This window comes from Fulvia fulva, chromosome 9 (assembly GCF_020509005.1).
Source record: "Fulvia fulva chromosome 9, complete sequence".
Taxonomy (NCBI): Eukaryota; Fungi; Ascomycota; class Dothideomycetes; order Mycosphaerellales; family Mycosphaerellaceae; genus Fulvia; species Fulvia fulva.
In genome coordinates, this window is record NC_063020.1 from 1,912,909 (window position 1) to 1,926,824 (window position 13,916).

The following is a 13,916-nucleotide window of genomic DNA, read 5'->3' on the forward strand; positions in this document are numbered from 1 at the left end:
TCGTTCGTTGCTCCTGTTGTGCCAGAAATAGCCCCTCAGAGCAGTTACAGCAACCCAGCCAATGACAACGATGGTGACAGCAAGCCGGACTTCCTTGAGGGCATCTACAGCGGAAGAGCTGAAGGCGAAGATGTGTTGATGCTTGATTTTACCGGCGTGTTGTGCAGCCAGCGCGAAACTCTCCATGTTGTGTTTCGATATATCTGTTCTTAAGCTTGGGTACTTGGTCGATTCCATGTCGATCAGCTCGCGGGCCGATCCTTGTCTTTCGCGTGCATGAGCTCTGGAGAGAGGCCATCGACGACTTGACTTGATGCAAAGGCCATCGAATATTGACCAACACATCCACCACATCTCCCTCGACATCGAACAATACCCACCGAAACGATAGCGTAGCCTCGCGCAGGCACAAACAGACGCGATGGGAGCCGATCCGCGACAGATGTGGGAGCAGCTGCAGAAGAACATGGCCAAGGTCCAGCAGCAGGGCAAGAGGTAATCAATACATGCGTGCATACAACGAGAGGATGGCATACTGAAGCGTGGCGGCAGATTCGGTGCCGGTGGTGCTCCTGGTGGTCCAGGCCCTCGCGGTGCGCTGACTGGTATCGGTGGGCTGCTAATGCTGGGTGGTGGCGTGTGGTTCTTCAACAACGCTCTCTTCAACGGTATAGTCATACGCATCTGGATCACCTAGGGCATGACTGACTTGCGATGCAGTTGACGGAGGTCACCGCGCGATCAAGTACTCACGAGTGGGCGGTGTTGGCAAGGACATCTACAACGAAGGAACACATTTGGCCATCCCCTGGTTCGAGACGCCTGTCGACTACGATGTCCGCGCGAAACCACGCAATGTCGCCTCCCTCACCGGAACCAAGGACTTGCAGATGGTGAACATCACATGCCGTGTCCTGTCGAGACCACGCATAGATGCCCTGCCACAGATATACAGAACACTCGGAACCGACTACGATGAGAGAGTGCTCCCCAGCATCGTCAACGAGGTCCTGAAGAGCGTCGTCGCCCAGTTCAACGCATCACAGCTCATCACTCAGCGTGAGAACGTTTCGAGATTAGTACGGGATAACCTCGTGCGAAGAGCGGCACGCTTCAACATTCTGCTGGACGATGTATCACTGACGGTAAGTCACGCATCTCTTGCTATGTTCTGACTTCACTGACATCCTCACTCTAGCACCTTGCATTCTCGCCCGAATTCACCGCCGCCGTCGAAGCCAAGCAGGTCGCCCAACAGGAAGCCCAGCGAGCAGCATTCGTCGTCGACAAGGCCAGACAAGAAAAGCAAGCCAACATCGTCCGCGCACAGGGTGAGGCACGTTCAGCAGAGCTGATCGGTGACGCGATCAAGAAGAGCAGATCATACGTCGACCTCAGAGAATTCGAGAATGCCCGCAACATCGCTCAGCTTCTACAATCGAGTCAGAACAAGGTCTACCTCGACACCGAGGGCCTTGGTCTCAACGTCAGCGGCATTGGCAACAGCAAGAACCGCGATCAGAAGTAGGAAGCCCTTCATGATGGTATGGCGAGCATGTATAAAGGTGGAAAAGACACGATCGAAAAGCGTAACTGAGCGACACGCTTCGTATGTATAGCTACAATACTCAGCTTTTAACAAACCAAAAGCACCTCTCATGATCACGATCTGACATGCCGCATGGTCTCCACGGGCGTAGATGAAATGTATGATGCACCCAGGACCCGTTGTGTCGGATGCCACCTCAGTCTGGTCAGCAACTCCTCTTGAACTCGATGAAGTCAAACACGTCCGTACCATCCGTTCATAATAACCCGTTTCCACCAAATATCAACATGCGCATCATCCAAGGCCGTCATTCCCTACTCATCACCGATTTTGAGGGCGTTCAAGCATAAAATTTCCTCTTTCCTGCTGCCATTTCTTCACAAACACATCACCCTCAGAACCATAACATCCGCAAGAATGGTCGCAATCAAGAACCTCGTCCTCTTCGTGGCAGCCGCTACCGCCTTGCCGGCAGCCATCGAGAAGCGTGATGCTTTCTCCTCCTTGCAAGATGATCTGGCCAAAATTCACGATAAGGCTGGCAAGATTGTTAAGGATATGCCCTCGTGTGATGGTGTTTTCTGTGCTATGCGGTTGAAGGGGCAGGCGGATGATATTAAAGATTTGTTGGAGGATGCTACCAAAGGTAAATAAACCTACCCATACATCTGCCTCCTACGCTGCCGTGTTCTCCCCACTGTCCTGGACGCTCACCACGTTCGCTAGACATCACCTCCGCCAGCAAAAGTTTCTCCGACTCCGAGTCAAAGAAGATCGTAACAATGCTTGATGGTACGCTGGAGAAAGATATCACGGGCGTGCTGCATGGGGTCGAGAGACATGAGAAGCTGAAGGGGTTGAAGGGGTTGAAGGGGAGGGTTAAGCCTTATCTGGAGGATTTGAAGGTGGATATCAAGGATTTCGGGGATGCGTTGACGAAGAAAGTGTCGAAGGATTCTGTCGAGAAGGTCAGGAAGGAGGTGGATGAGATGGAGGCTGAGGCGGAGCAGGCTATTAAGGTGTACTCTGAATGAGGTGGTACACACTTTTGTAGATAGAATGTGCGTTGTAGGTAGAAAGTGTAACAGGGAATGTTCACCCATTGCTACCTATCTTGCGTCCAACAAGCTTACCCATACAGTTGCTCCAAATGCGCCACCTCCTCTTCCAACCTCTTCTTGTAATATGCAAACTTCTCCTTCCCCATCACATCCTCCGGCGCCAGCAATCTCTCCAGCCCACCACTCCACAAATCCTTCCCATCAAAATCCTTCACAGGAAAATCAGGCAACTCATACTCCGGTATCACACACACTTCCTTGCCCTCCACCGTCCTGATCCACCTCTTGTGATCCTTATCATACTTCCACTCTTTCTCAAACCCCTTTGGCTGATACTCCGACCCCTTCTGCTGCATTCGGTGCGCTACACTGGGGTGGATCGTCTCACAGAGGTTAGACTGCTTGACCTCGCGGCCCTTCGGATCATGCCAGAGACCTGGTATTCGGACGTGCCAGAAGCGGCGCGTGGCGATGAAGGAGGTGGCGTAGTAGGGCCAGATCCCGTTGGTATCTTGCAGCCAGCCGTCGGACCATTTGATGCGTCTCTCGCCGGCTTCTTCTACAGAGGTTGGTGCTTCGCTTGGTGGATCGTTTGTCGGACCGACGTGGACACGTTTGAGGATGGGGTAGTAGAGCTGATGCTTCGAGAAGTTCAGGAGGTTCTCTTGGGTGAGTTGATCGATCATCCAGGCGAACGTCAGCAAGTCGTAGGAATTGATGCAGCCATCAGGTGAGGCGTGGCCGCCAATATCGCCGTGGTAGCCTGGGAACCAGCACTGTTTCAATTTTGTGCCGGATTTGATGCAGGCGTCGTAGAGGTAATAGAGTGTGGGCGCGAAGTTGCCACGACTTTCATCGATTGCAAGTGCGTGGAATGCATGCTCAATGTTGGGATGCAAAGAACTGCTGTGCCAGTCTGAGTCTTGTCCCGGTTGAGGCAATTTCCCGGAAAGGCCTACTGAGCCCACCGTGTCGAATACCCCGACGGCTTTGACGGTGATGTGCAGGTGTGTCCATTTCTTGATGCACTCGTAGCGAGTGATGCGTTCTTCGGAGTTGAGTTCGAGGCCGAGTTCACCTGGGCGAGCGAAGCCTTTGGACCACTTCATGTCGCGGAAAGTGTACTCGTTGTCGGCGCGGTGCTTGTAGGCTTCGAAGATTTCGTCAAAGTAGTCCATCATGCCGGGCGTGAGGAGGCCGAATTGGCAGAGGAAGCTCGCCAGCACCCTGGCTGTGTAGGCGCCGCGCTGGGAGGTGGTCAGAGGCTGAAGGTGGTAGCAATGCGTGAGCTGCTCATACCGAAAAGCCGAAGATAAAGATCTCATCCCCAGGACCATAGTTGTTCGCCAGATAGTTGTACGCTTCGCAGACCTTCTCGTTCAATCCTATTCCGAGGCCTTGCTGTTTTGCTTTGGTGAAGCTGGTCACTGTCGGATCTGTTCCAATGCCAGCCTGATAGTAGGTGATCTGTGGGACTTTGCTTCCATCGCTAGCGTAACCCACGTTGGCGATAGCTCTGCTGAGGCGGGCGACATTGGTAGGATTGGTCTCGACACCTTGGTTCGAAGAATTGTTTGTGCCGTCACAGCAGACGATTAGGCGCTTCGGAAGTGTTCCAGAGGCATCAATGCGTTTACACAGGGAGCAACTAGGCATAGTCTCAGTCTCAATGGCATCGACCTGGCAGGCCTTGTGCTCGCCATGTTGCTGAGGTTGAGCCATGATGTACGGGCCGCAGGGCAAGAGAGAGTGACCGGATGGAAAGAACCTCCAGCAGGATGCACCATCCTTATGTTTCCTCTATACAACGTGTAAGGTACATTGCTCCGCTGGCCTAAGGCAAGCCAAACCCCTCGCGTTGCAGGGCATCTGCAGTGTAGAAATGCGACAAGTCTCGCGAACGTACAGCGGCCTGCAGTGCCGCTCAGCTTGGTCGCACTGCCATCCAATCCGCGAATACGTTAGTCGAACACGGCTGGGAGCTGAGGTGGAGTGGTAGTAGCTGATCGGCTTGAAATGGTATGGTCTCAGCAGCTACAGACGTGCTCGATGAAGCCCTGCGGCGGCCCGCCTGCACGTGTTGAGCTATCAGCCAGCCACGTTCGTTTGTGTAACCCGAAAAAGGAAAATGGAGAGCGGGACGGTCGCAGCTGTAGCATCCTCTTCAAGGTGAGCTGATGTTCGTGGTGATACATGTACCTTGCGTCGTTCGTGTGCATGCATCGCACCGTCCCAGCGTTCACAACGTTTCGGGGCGGTGAGCCGCGGACACGGCTTCGCCGGGAGCGCAGTCACTCTTTCTCGGCATGCCGATCATCGAATGGCAAGAAGCAGTGTACAGTCCCGCAGCTGACGTGGACGCATTGGATGGGTGAAGTGGAGCTTATAGTGGTGGGGGTAGTGAATGAAAGTGCAAGTGCCCGGTCTTGCTTGTTGTCGTTGGGTCGTTGCTGGCGCTGCTGTCACCCATTTCCCCCAGTCTGATCGAGACGGTCTGCATTGCGTGCGTGATATCGATCAAGCCGTCAAATCCAGACAAACGCAGCACTTCCACTCTGCGCAATCTCCGTACGGATCTTCCAATGCTCCAAGACCTCGCTAACGTTGTTCCACGGCACATCCTTGAGCGCCTCCACCAGCAGAAAAGCTTGACACGGTAGTCGCAACCAACTGCTCTGACCAGCTTCAGCCCTGGGTGGTCTTACACCATTCGCATGATAGACCTGCAACCACGACTTCAGATTGGCCCACTTGTGCTCTCCGCTCCAAGTGTAGTCGAGACATGCGACTTGCGACAACCAGTGCTTCTGGTGGTTCTTTCCGATGAAGAAGGTCTTCGGTGCGACGGGGCCGAAGTCGTGAATGTTGAGGACGAAGATGTTCTCCTCAAGGTAGATTGCATATGTTTCTTCCCGAAGCTGGTGGCTGGTACGGGTGAGGCCCGGTGTGGTGTGCGAGGCGCGCGTGATAGGGATCTTGTTGATGTCCACCAGCGCAAGACGGTAGATCTGGTTTCGCAACTCTTGTGGCAAGCCCATCAAGGTTGGTGTTGAGCTCGATGACGCTCTAGGTGGGATGCGGTAGACGCTGTTGCCGGAGGCAAAGGCCATACAATCGCGAGCCCATTCGCGTTCCTCTGCTGTGAACGATGTGTCTTCGTTGAGCTCTGCGACACCATCGTCGCCTGCATCGAGCTCCACGGGCAACTGTGCGTCTTCGACCTCAGCGGGCGGTCGAGCATTTTCGACCTCAGGATCAGGGGCAGTGTTCCCGGCCGTCCGCAGGAAACTCAGCCATTCCGTATCGTGCTTGACACTGGGTACACCCAAATACCAGGAACATCTTTTGTTCGCCGGGCGGAGCGGCACGCCTTCAGCTATCATCAATGGCTCGACTGCCCGCTCGAAGATATCACGACCCGGGTTAGCAGCGGCATAGAGGTCGTTGTTACTACGCCTGTCGTTGTATTTGTGCGCGTCGTGGTCCATGATGTTTGTGATGTAGCCGCTACAAGTCCAGACTTCAAAGGCATACGTCGCTCGACGGGCACGGCGCGTTTATGTGGCAGTCGACCGGTCCCATGCGAGCGGTCAAATGACGAACTTCGACGCCATTGTGGAAGAGCGCGGATGTGTAGCATCCAAGGTCGGGTGGTCTGGTGACTGCATATGGCCTTGTCGATACCGAGACCGATCATGAGCGATATTCTATATCGAGCCTACGACTCCTCACCGAATCATGGTTGCCGCAAACTCAAGTGTCGTACGACCACCGAACGCAGCGATGCCAGAGAATGGGGAAGGCGCGAGGATCGGAAGTGTATGATTGAGCGCGTGTTTCTCCTTCGCTCAACTCGGGCCATGGTGACGGAGGGACCGGAGGCATGACATCTCTTTGTACAGCATTCTACACATGTCATCCCGGCAACACATCTCAACGTACAGCCTAATAGCTCGGCCTCCTGTTTTCCAGCTCCTTCTTGATAATCTCAGGATGTCGATGCACACCGGGCATCAAACCCATGCCCATCGACCTCCTAATCGCCTTTGCCATCTTCCTCTGATTGACAGGCCTTAAGCCCGTATCATTGCTATGCTTGATCCTCCCCATCTCCGTAACGTACTCGCTCATGATACTGAAGTTCCTGTACAACTTCAGAGGATCCAGACCCAGCTGGTCAATGACATCGTACTTCGGTCGCGGCTTCCTCCTGATCTTCTTCCACTTTGACATTTCCACGCCAGACAGATCGTGGGGAGAGTAGACGTCGCCGGCTGTCCACTTGCGAACAGCTTGCAGTTCGAGGTCTTTGCGACTCCATCCACGTTCGGCCTCTCGCACGAGCTGGCGATTTTGCTGTTCTATGCGGCTGGAGTTGGAATCGCGGACAGCCTGGCGGGCTAAAGCGAAGTTGTCGCGTGCCGCGGGCTGTTCTGCAGGGGGTGGTGCTGATGCGACAGCAGGAGGCGATGTCGCCGTTCGATCCGCTGTTGGTGTCGGCGCTGTACGGCGTGCCATTGGTCTATTTGCATCGCGCGACGAGGAGAGCAGGTCTGTCATTTGTGAGTACAGCACGACGAATGTGAGATGAGATGCATTACCAGCAAAGGATCCCGTCGCCGACTGCTGTTGCTGTCGCTGTGTCGAAGTCGCTATCGTCCGTCGGCATTGGCGGCATACCGACGAGGGCCGTATGGCCAGCCGCCTGAACGCATGTTCCAGCGACATTGTGGTGTTGATGTAGGTGCAGTAGTGGATGACTTGCAGGGAGATGGTCATGCCTCGATGGGGTCTCTGCGGCCAAATTCAGCCACCTCCGGCAGCTCATGTAGTTCTACCTCTGCCTCTGTAGCATCACCACGATACGACGCCCTGCCAGCTCTCGGCAACACTTTCACTGTACATACTACACACTGGACTACTTGGAACCTCTGGAACTGTAAAGTATTGGCCGACACGATTGTACATGGACTAAGCACACTTCACCACACTGGAGGCCTTCTTCTTCAAGAACATGCCATCCCACCTCACTCGCCACATTTTTCGCCGAATCCTGGCCAACGAGCCCATCCTGCATGGAGAATGCATTCGACAGCGAGCATGCAGCACTGCGAGTCCATCGCTGCGTCTGTCCAGGAGACAAAATGCAGCACATGGACCCGCGCAACAGCAACGAACGTTCCTCAACTTCAACATGTTTGGGAAGAAGAAGCGGGATGTGAAAGAGGCAGATTTGGATCCGGGCATTGAAGTCATGATGCATTATACCAAGATGGAGAGGATGAGGGCGCGTCTGCCGCCCGTAGAAGAAGTAGCGGAGGCATTGAGAGCCTTCTTCAAATCCAAGACCGATCGGAACCAACCCATTGAGGACACACAGGCTCAGCTCGCTGTTCAGAGCTTTCGATACTATCTCAATGGTCGGTCCACTGATGATGACCCGGATAGCCTGTCTGGGAGAGGACTCGTGAATCAGAAACTCATGAAGGATGCTACGAGGGCCTTGCGGCGTACTCTGAAGGCAACTCCCAGTCATGTTGCTCTGGGCAAGGAGCTCTACCATGCATATGCTCACGCGCTCCCGCTTTCGAATCATCACATGGCTCGAAAAACGCTCGGAGCATACGTTCACGTACTCAGCCAAGCCGGTAATGTCCAAAGTGCGCTGGACGTACTTGTGCAGTATGAAAACCGCATAGCATCGAGGAATACTAGCAACCAAGAGAATGAGTATGATGAGGATGAGGAGGAAGCAGTTCATACACGCGGGGCAACGCCGACGAGCACTACGTCAACAGACCTAGCTATAGCTAGAGCATGGCGTACTCTACTTCGGGGCGTTGCTGATGTGGGCGACGAGGACCAGCTAATTCGAACATTGGATATGCTACGCTCTCGTGGTTATGCTGAACACAGCGGGATACCGTTCTCAATGCTCCAATTCTACGTGCGCACTGATGACACGGAGGCTGTAAAATACTGGTTCGAGCAATGCTGGCAAGCCAAGAACAGACCCACGACCGCAGGCGATATTTCGTATCTCGCGTATACTCTGCGATGCACTCTTGGCTATTACCTGGATCGCCAGAAGCTCGAGTATGGCCATCAGATTGTCAGGCAGGTGATGGCGGAGAATCCTCCAAAGCCAGTGTGGGATGCCATATTCGTCTGGGCAGCTGGCACAGGGAAGGGTGCCGATGAGATTGGGCGCATGTTTACGGTGATGGAGTCCTCGAACGAGGGTATCGTTGAGCAAGATCAATGGAGGCTGCCTGACATCACTACCATCAACGGCTTGGTGGAGTTTGCCACCTCGAGGAATGACCCATACCTTGCCGAACGCTTTATTGCACTGGGCAAGGAACGCGGCATTCAGCCAGATGCCACCACCTACGTCCTGCAAATGAAGTACAGGTTGAAAGTTAATGATGTTGATGGCGCGCTCATTGCCTACAAAAATCTGCAATCCATGGATCTGTCTACGAACGAAGATGTTCCGGCCGTGAATCAGCTCGTGGTAGCTCTTTGCAGCAGCAAGCGACACGACTTCGACACCATCATGAACGTCGTCGCTGACCTGGCGGACCGGAGAGCTCGATTCGAACCCCTGACGGTATCGACGTTGAGCTTGTTACACCTCAGTCGAGACGAAGTGCACGATGTCATCGACTTGCTCAATACACACTCATACCGATTCTCTTCGACTGAAAGAGAAGCTATTCGAACCAAGATAGTCGACTATTGCCTCGACAAGGCAACACCTGTCTCAAGGTCCTGGGACGGATATACCATCCTTCGCAGCATCTTTGACGAAATGCCACGAACTCAGCGCACCGAACTCATGGTGTCCTTCTTCGAACGTCAACGACCGGACATGGCAGCCAATGTCTTCCAGGGTATGCGGACACATTCTCGCCCCGACACTATTCCAACCGTGGACACCTATGTTGCGGCGTTCCTTGGTTCGGCCAAACTTCGAGATCTGGAAAGCTTGGAGATAATTCACAACCAGCTCAAGCTTGATTTCAACATAGACACCACCACGTACCTCTATAATGCTTTGATCATTGGCTACACCGCTTGCGGTAAGCCTAGACGAGCACTCGACTTTTGGGAAGACATCGTCGCCAGCAAGGAAGGTCCGACATACAACAGTATACATATCGCACTGCGAGCATGTGAGAAGGCTCCATTCGGAGATTTGAAAGCGCAAGAAATGTGGGCAAAGCTCAAGAGGCAGAATGTGGAGCTTGACCAAAGCTTGTGGGCCAGCTATGTTGCAGCGCTAGCTGGAAACGGCGATAACGAACTGGCCATCACGACCATCGAGAAGGCAGATCAGAACAACGAGGTCGAGGTCGATGCTTTCCTTCTCGGTAGCCTCTTCGGTGGATCTTCCGGCCAAGACCCTCAAGCTGAGATCGAGTCGTGGGCAAAGGAGAAGTATCCTCATGTGTGGGCTGAGCTTGAGAAGGTGCCAATGGATACTAGGGAAGATGGGATGAGGTACTTTAGGATTGATCGCAGTGTCACGCCTTGATATTTCCCGCATGTGCGTTTGCTGCGCACGGACTGTGTTCTGGAGAAAGCTCGCCCGCAGCATTTCTATACTTAAGCCAGCGACTTCCTGCACAACATCGAGTGCACGCATCAATTCGGTGATGGGGCTCGAGATGGCGGACACTGACGAACCTCCACCACAGTACATGCACAGCCCTCTCGTGTACGTTTCCCCCGGACCCATCATCTGCCACCGTTAACATTGATTAGCATCATCCGTCCGTACCTCGACCCGCCACCCGTCAAAGAGGAGCGCATCTCGAAACATGGCGCCCTCGTGTAGGTATTCGCATACTGAATGCTCGAGCATTGCTAACACTGCGCAGCATCGTCAAGCCGTACCTCGATGGCGGGCCGACACTGACAACCGTGAACGTCGCATCAGCTGTGGCATCTGAACGCACTCAGTCCATTGGCCCCGGACATTCCGACACTACCGCTGCCAGTCACGAGTCTGGCGCCCTTATGTAGGTGGTTTGAAGCAGGGTACACGAGCGCTGCTGACCTAGACAGCATTATGAAGCCATACCTTGACAGCGCAGGCGACTAGAAGGCGTCACCCACGCTCCTCGGCATTCCAGCTGAGCTTCGCAATAACATTTATCGACTCGCTCTCACCGATCCTGACGTTTTCTTTCTCGACCGCATGTCCTATCACGAGCCAGCACTACTACGGACATGCACCCAAATCCGCAACGAAGCGCGCAAGATATTTCTCGAGGAGAACATGTTCGTCATCGATGTACGGAGCTGCAGGCCAATCATGCCCAGCGCAGCGAGTGAGCATTGGTTCACGCACGTTTTGAGGATTCACTACACCCATTGGGACCGTCCTATTTGGGAGAACTTGGAAGCGTGGCTCAAGTATCACTATCATGGTACCAGGCCGACTCTAGCCCCTGAGGCGCATGCTGGAAACTTCAACTGTGGCGTAGTCCGGGGCAGCGTTCGATCTTGTGCTTGTCATGAACGGGTTGGAGTGGGATCAGGTTGAGGCTGCGTTGAAAGCCTTCAAGATGGGGATCGAGGCAGCGTCAGATGTTACCTACTGGGCATAAGGATATATGAAGACAGCCGATTGGCGAAGAGAATGAAAGGCACACAGCGTACTCTAGCCACTAGAGCCTTCCGATCACGTCAGCAACGGACCGGGACAGTCACTTGGTTAGACAGCCACGTTGCAAACGTTCAGTATATCTGAGATCTCGCTGCACCGCTGTAATAAGTGCAAAGGCTAATGGAAGAAATCAACTGAATGAATGCATGAGGCACATCGTCTCAATCATACTTTCTGTCTCCAGAGCCAGCTCTCAAGAACACCAGTCCCGTCCGGAACATCGCTAAGCCTCGACTTCCATTTCGATGTCACACCAGCATTTTCATATTTCGTTGGATCTTGCGCCAGAACATCCAGCCGCTCAGCTTCCGTGCTTTCGACACCCTCACAAATGATTCTCGTCTCCCGAGCTCGTCGTGCGAAGACCGCAGCCCGAGCCCGATCTCCATGCATTGCGCAGATCTGGAACGCATCGTAGTACAGTCGCGGTAGGCGAAGATCATGGATCTGTTCTTCCTGGTAGATCTGCAGCAATGCGTGGCAGCCTTCGAGAGCTCGTTCTGGGGTTTGGCGGACGACCTTTGCATCTCCGATGGCTTCGTCTAGTTGCTGAGCTTTCCCCAGTCGCTCATCGCTCTTCGCCCGCTCGTCTGTCGGTAGGTCGCAAAGCTCACAATGGCAATCGAAGTTGAAGAAGTTCTTGAGATTGCTCTTACGCTCTTCGGAAGGTCCACCAACGATATAGCTCAAAGTCAGCTCTTCGCCTTCCTTAATCTCTCGAACAGCATGCACCATCATCCCGGCCAGCTTCTCATTCCAAGCGTGCTGTGCATTCGGCCGGCAAGAATGATTGATCCTAGCTGTCTCCGGAAATATGCCCCCGATATCACTGCTTGGGCCGAGAGGATATCCATTCGATCTGATAATGTTGCTGAAAGGATTCGAGCCTGGGAAGTTGTTGTGCAGAGACAAGAAGGCTCGCTGGCCTTCCTTGGGTAGTGCTTTAACGATGGTTCCTAGATCTTTCTCTATCGTCTCGGCGTTCTGTAGACTCTCTGTGGTAAACAGAGCAGGCTCGTTGATGATGAGCTCCCCGGGCACTATCTTCCGGCTCGCAAGCAGACCTTTCCCTTTCCCGGGGATGCTTTGGAGAGTATATGGCCGGCCATCAAGGTTGAAAGACATTTTTGACCAACGAAAAGTTCATGAGATCAATAGAGAGATCGTAGCACTGGCAGTACGTACAAGCTCTGCACGCAGCACAGGCTGCACAGCAGAGGTCTCGAGAGCCAAGAATCCGCCATTGTGCCTGCGGTTTCCCGAGGATTAACCCATTGACACGACAAGCAGATTCGCTGGTTGCTAGTTAGCACTGGGCTGGCTGACTGGACGGCTCATGTTTGCGGTCTTGTACATCAGAAGTACACCAGAAGCGAAGAGCCGCAATTCATCTCCTACGCCTCGCGAATACGTCGCTGCCATGTCCACTCTCACAGATGTTCGCTCTTTCTGCCGCCATCATCGCGGTCGTCTTCTTGGCATCATGGTATCCCAAGTTGAGCGATAGGAACACCTTCCATGACGGTCTTTGGCCTGACGTCTGATAATACTGATACAGTGCGCGGCACCTGCCGTGTTTGTTGATGGAGGTGATGTTGAGACAAGAAGGACAAGGTTGCCGCAAGCGAGCTTTCGCCACATGGCTTGGCAGAGGAGCTACATGTAGATCTACCTGCAGTATCCTCTACTCACATCACATCAACATTCTTCACCTCCGTCAATACAGAGCCTAATGCATCAAATGGCAGCGTCCTACCGACCAGAGATACAATCCACTCTCCCGCCGCCAAAGCAGGGGACCTTGAACAGAAAGAGTCACTGTGTGTACCGACCACCCAACTGTCCCCATATCGTGCTCGACATTACCCAACGCTTGGCATGCTTAAGGTAGTCGACATCGAATGGTGTATGTGGTCACTTAATCGACCGTCTCTGCGCATGGCTAGCTCTGGACTTCGCTCTAGTGCCCCTCCAATTCAGCTTCTTGTCGGAAGGCAGGAACCCAGGCCGAGCTCGCGGACCAAGCCTGCCTATGATAGCCCCGTCAGCCATTGAACTTCTTGTTGAGACGGGTCATGGACAGAGTGAATTGACGTACCTCGGTCCATACAGATCTGAAACCTTTGGCAGAACGGGAGGCACACTAGAGCTGCACCTGTCACGATACCTAAGCTCGACAACAGCAGTGCCGGACCCCACCACGATCTTCGCTTCTCAGACGCTATCAAAGCCATCATCAGGAGGGAGGGCAAGAATATGGCCAAGCCGCACAGGTAACAGATCTTGGTCTCGAGGGAGGTAGGTATTTTCATTGGGCGCACCATTGAGCGCCATCACTACGCATCTCGTAGCCTTTTGGCCCCTCATGATGTGTAGATTCTGATCACTATCCGACACGCAAAGGGCATGGAAGAAGATAACCATCTACTAATCAGTCTCTGCGGCGCTTTACCCGATACAGTTCGAGCTCGGGGCCAATGCGAGGCTGATGAGTATCTCCGCTGGAGCATTTGTTATACCCGCTGGAGCATGCGTTCGACGAACCGTCGGGATTGGTTGTCAACGTAATTAGGCACCTCACAGCAATAATGACCGCCCTGTGTCTGATTTCATCGATCGTCGGTTGATA

At 53.6% G+C, this 13,916-nt stretch overlaps 8 protein-coding genes across 8 annotated transcripts; 4 read left to right on the forward strand and 4 right to left on the reverse strand.

Moving 5' to 3' along the window:
* Nucleotides 1–421: 421 nt before the first annotated feature.
* On the forward strand, nt 422–1,528 carry CLAFUR5_09244 (Prohibitin-2; the record flags this gene model as incomplete). Its single annotated transcript, XM_047908392.1, has 4 exons — nt 422–495; nt 553–668; nt 721–1,145; nt 1,199–1,528. 4 exons carry the CDS (start codon nt 422–424, stop codon nt 1,526–1,528), a joined length of 945 nt encoding a protein of 314 aa, XP_047766115.1.
* Nucleotides 1,529–1,966: 438 nt separating this feature from the next.
* Nucleotides 1,967–2,583, forward strand: CLAFUR5_09245 (uncharacterized protein; the record flags this gene model as incomplete). The annotated part of the gene is made up of 2 exons (XM_047908393.1): nt 1,967–2,195; nt 2,276–2,583. The coding sequence occupies 2 exons, from the start codon at nt 1,967–1,969 to the stop codon at nt 2,581–2,583; spliced, it is 537 nt and encodes a 178-aa protein (XP_047766114.1).
* Nucleotides 2,584–2,678: 95 nt separating this feature from the next.
* CLAFUR5_09246 (uncharacterized protein) lies at nt 2,679–4,332 on the reverse strand (the record flags this gene model as incomplete). The annotated part of the gene is made up of 2 exons (XM_047908394.1): nt 2,679–3,857; nt 3,910–4,332. The coding sequence occupies 2 exons, from the start codon at nt 4,330–4,332 to the stop codon at nt 2,679–2,681; spliced, it is 1,602 nt and encodes a 533-aa protein (XP_047766113.1).
* An 803-nt stretch (nt 4,333–5,135) lies between these two features.
* On the reverse strand, nt 5,136–6,098 carry CLAFUR5_09247 (uncharacterized protein; the record flags this gene model as incomplete). Its single annotated transcript, XM_047908395.1, has 1 exon — nt 5,136–6,098. One exon carries the CDS (start codon nt 6,096–6,098, stop codon nt 5,136–5,138), a length of 963 nt encoding a protein of 320 aa, XP_047766112.1.
* Nucleotides 6,099–6,555: 457 nt separating this feature from the next.
* CLAFUR5_09248 (37S ribosomal protein RSM18, mitochondrial) lies at nt 6,556–7,338 on the reverse strand (the record flags this gene model as incomplete). The annotated part of the gene is made up of 2 exons (XM_047908396.1): nt 6,556–7,163; nt 7,212–7,338. The coding sequence occupies 2 exons, from the start codon at nt 7,336–7,338 to the stop codon at nt 6,556–6,558; spliced, it is 735 nt and encodes a 244-aa protein (XP_047766111.1).
* Nucleotides 7,339–7,624: 286 nt separating this feature from the next.
* CLAFUR5_09249 (Complex I intermediate-associated protein 84, mitochondrial) lies at nt 7,625–10,150 on the forward strand (the record flags this gene model as incomplete). Its single annotated transcript, XM_047908397.1, has 1 exon — nt 7,625–10,150. The coding sequence occupies one exon, from the start codon at nt 7,625–7,627 to the stop codon at nt 10,148–10,150; it is 2,526 nt and encodes an 841-aa protein (XP_047766110.1).
* Nucleotides 10,151–10,160: 10 nt separating this feature from the next.
* CLAFUR5_09250 (uncharacterized protein) lies at nt 10,161–10,720 on the forward strand (the record flags this gene model as incomplete). Its single annotated transcript, XM_047908398.1, has 4 exons — nt 10,161–10,333; nt 10,381–10,449; nt 10,497–10,637; nt 10,684–10,720. 4 exons carry the CDS (start codon nt 10,161–10,163, stop codon nt 10,718–10,720), a joined length of 420 nt encoding a protein of 139 aa, XP_047766220.1.
* A 732-nt stretch (nt 10,721–11,452) lies between these two features.
* On the reverse strand, nt 11,453–12,412 carry CLAFUR5_09251 (SET domain-containing protein 5; the record flags this gene model as incomplete). The annotated part of the gene is made up of 1 exon (XM_047908399.1): nt 11,453–12,412. One exon carries the CDS (start codon nt 12,410–12,412, stop codon nt 11,453–11,455), a length of 960 nt encoding a protein of 319 aa, XP_047766221.1.
* Between the last annotated feature and the right edge of the window lie 1,504 nt (nt 12,413–13,916).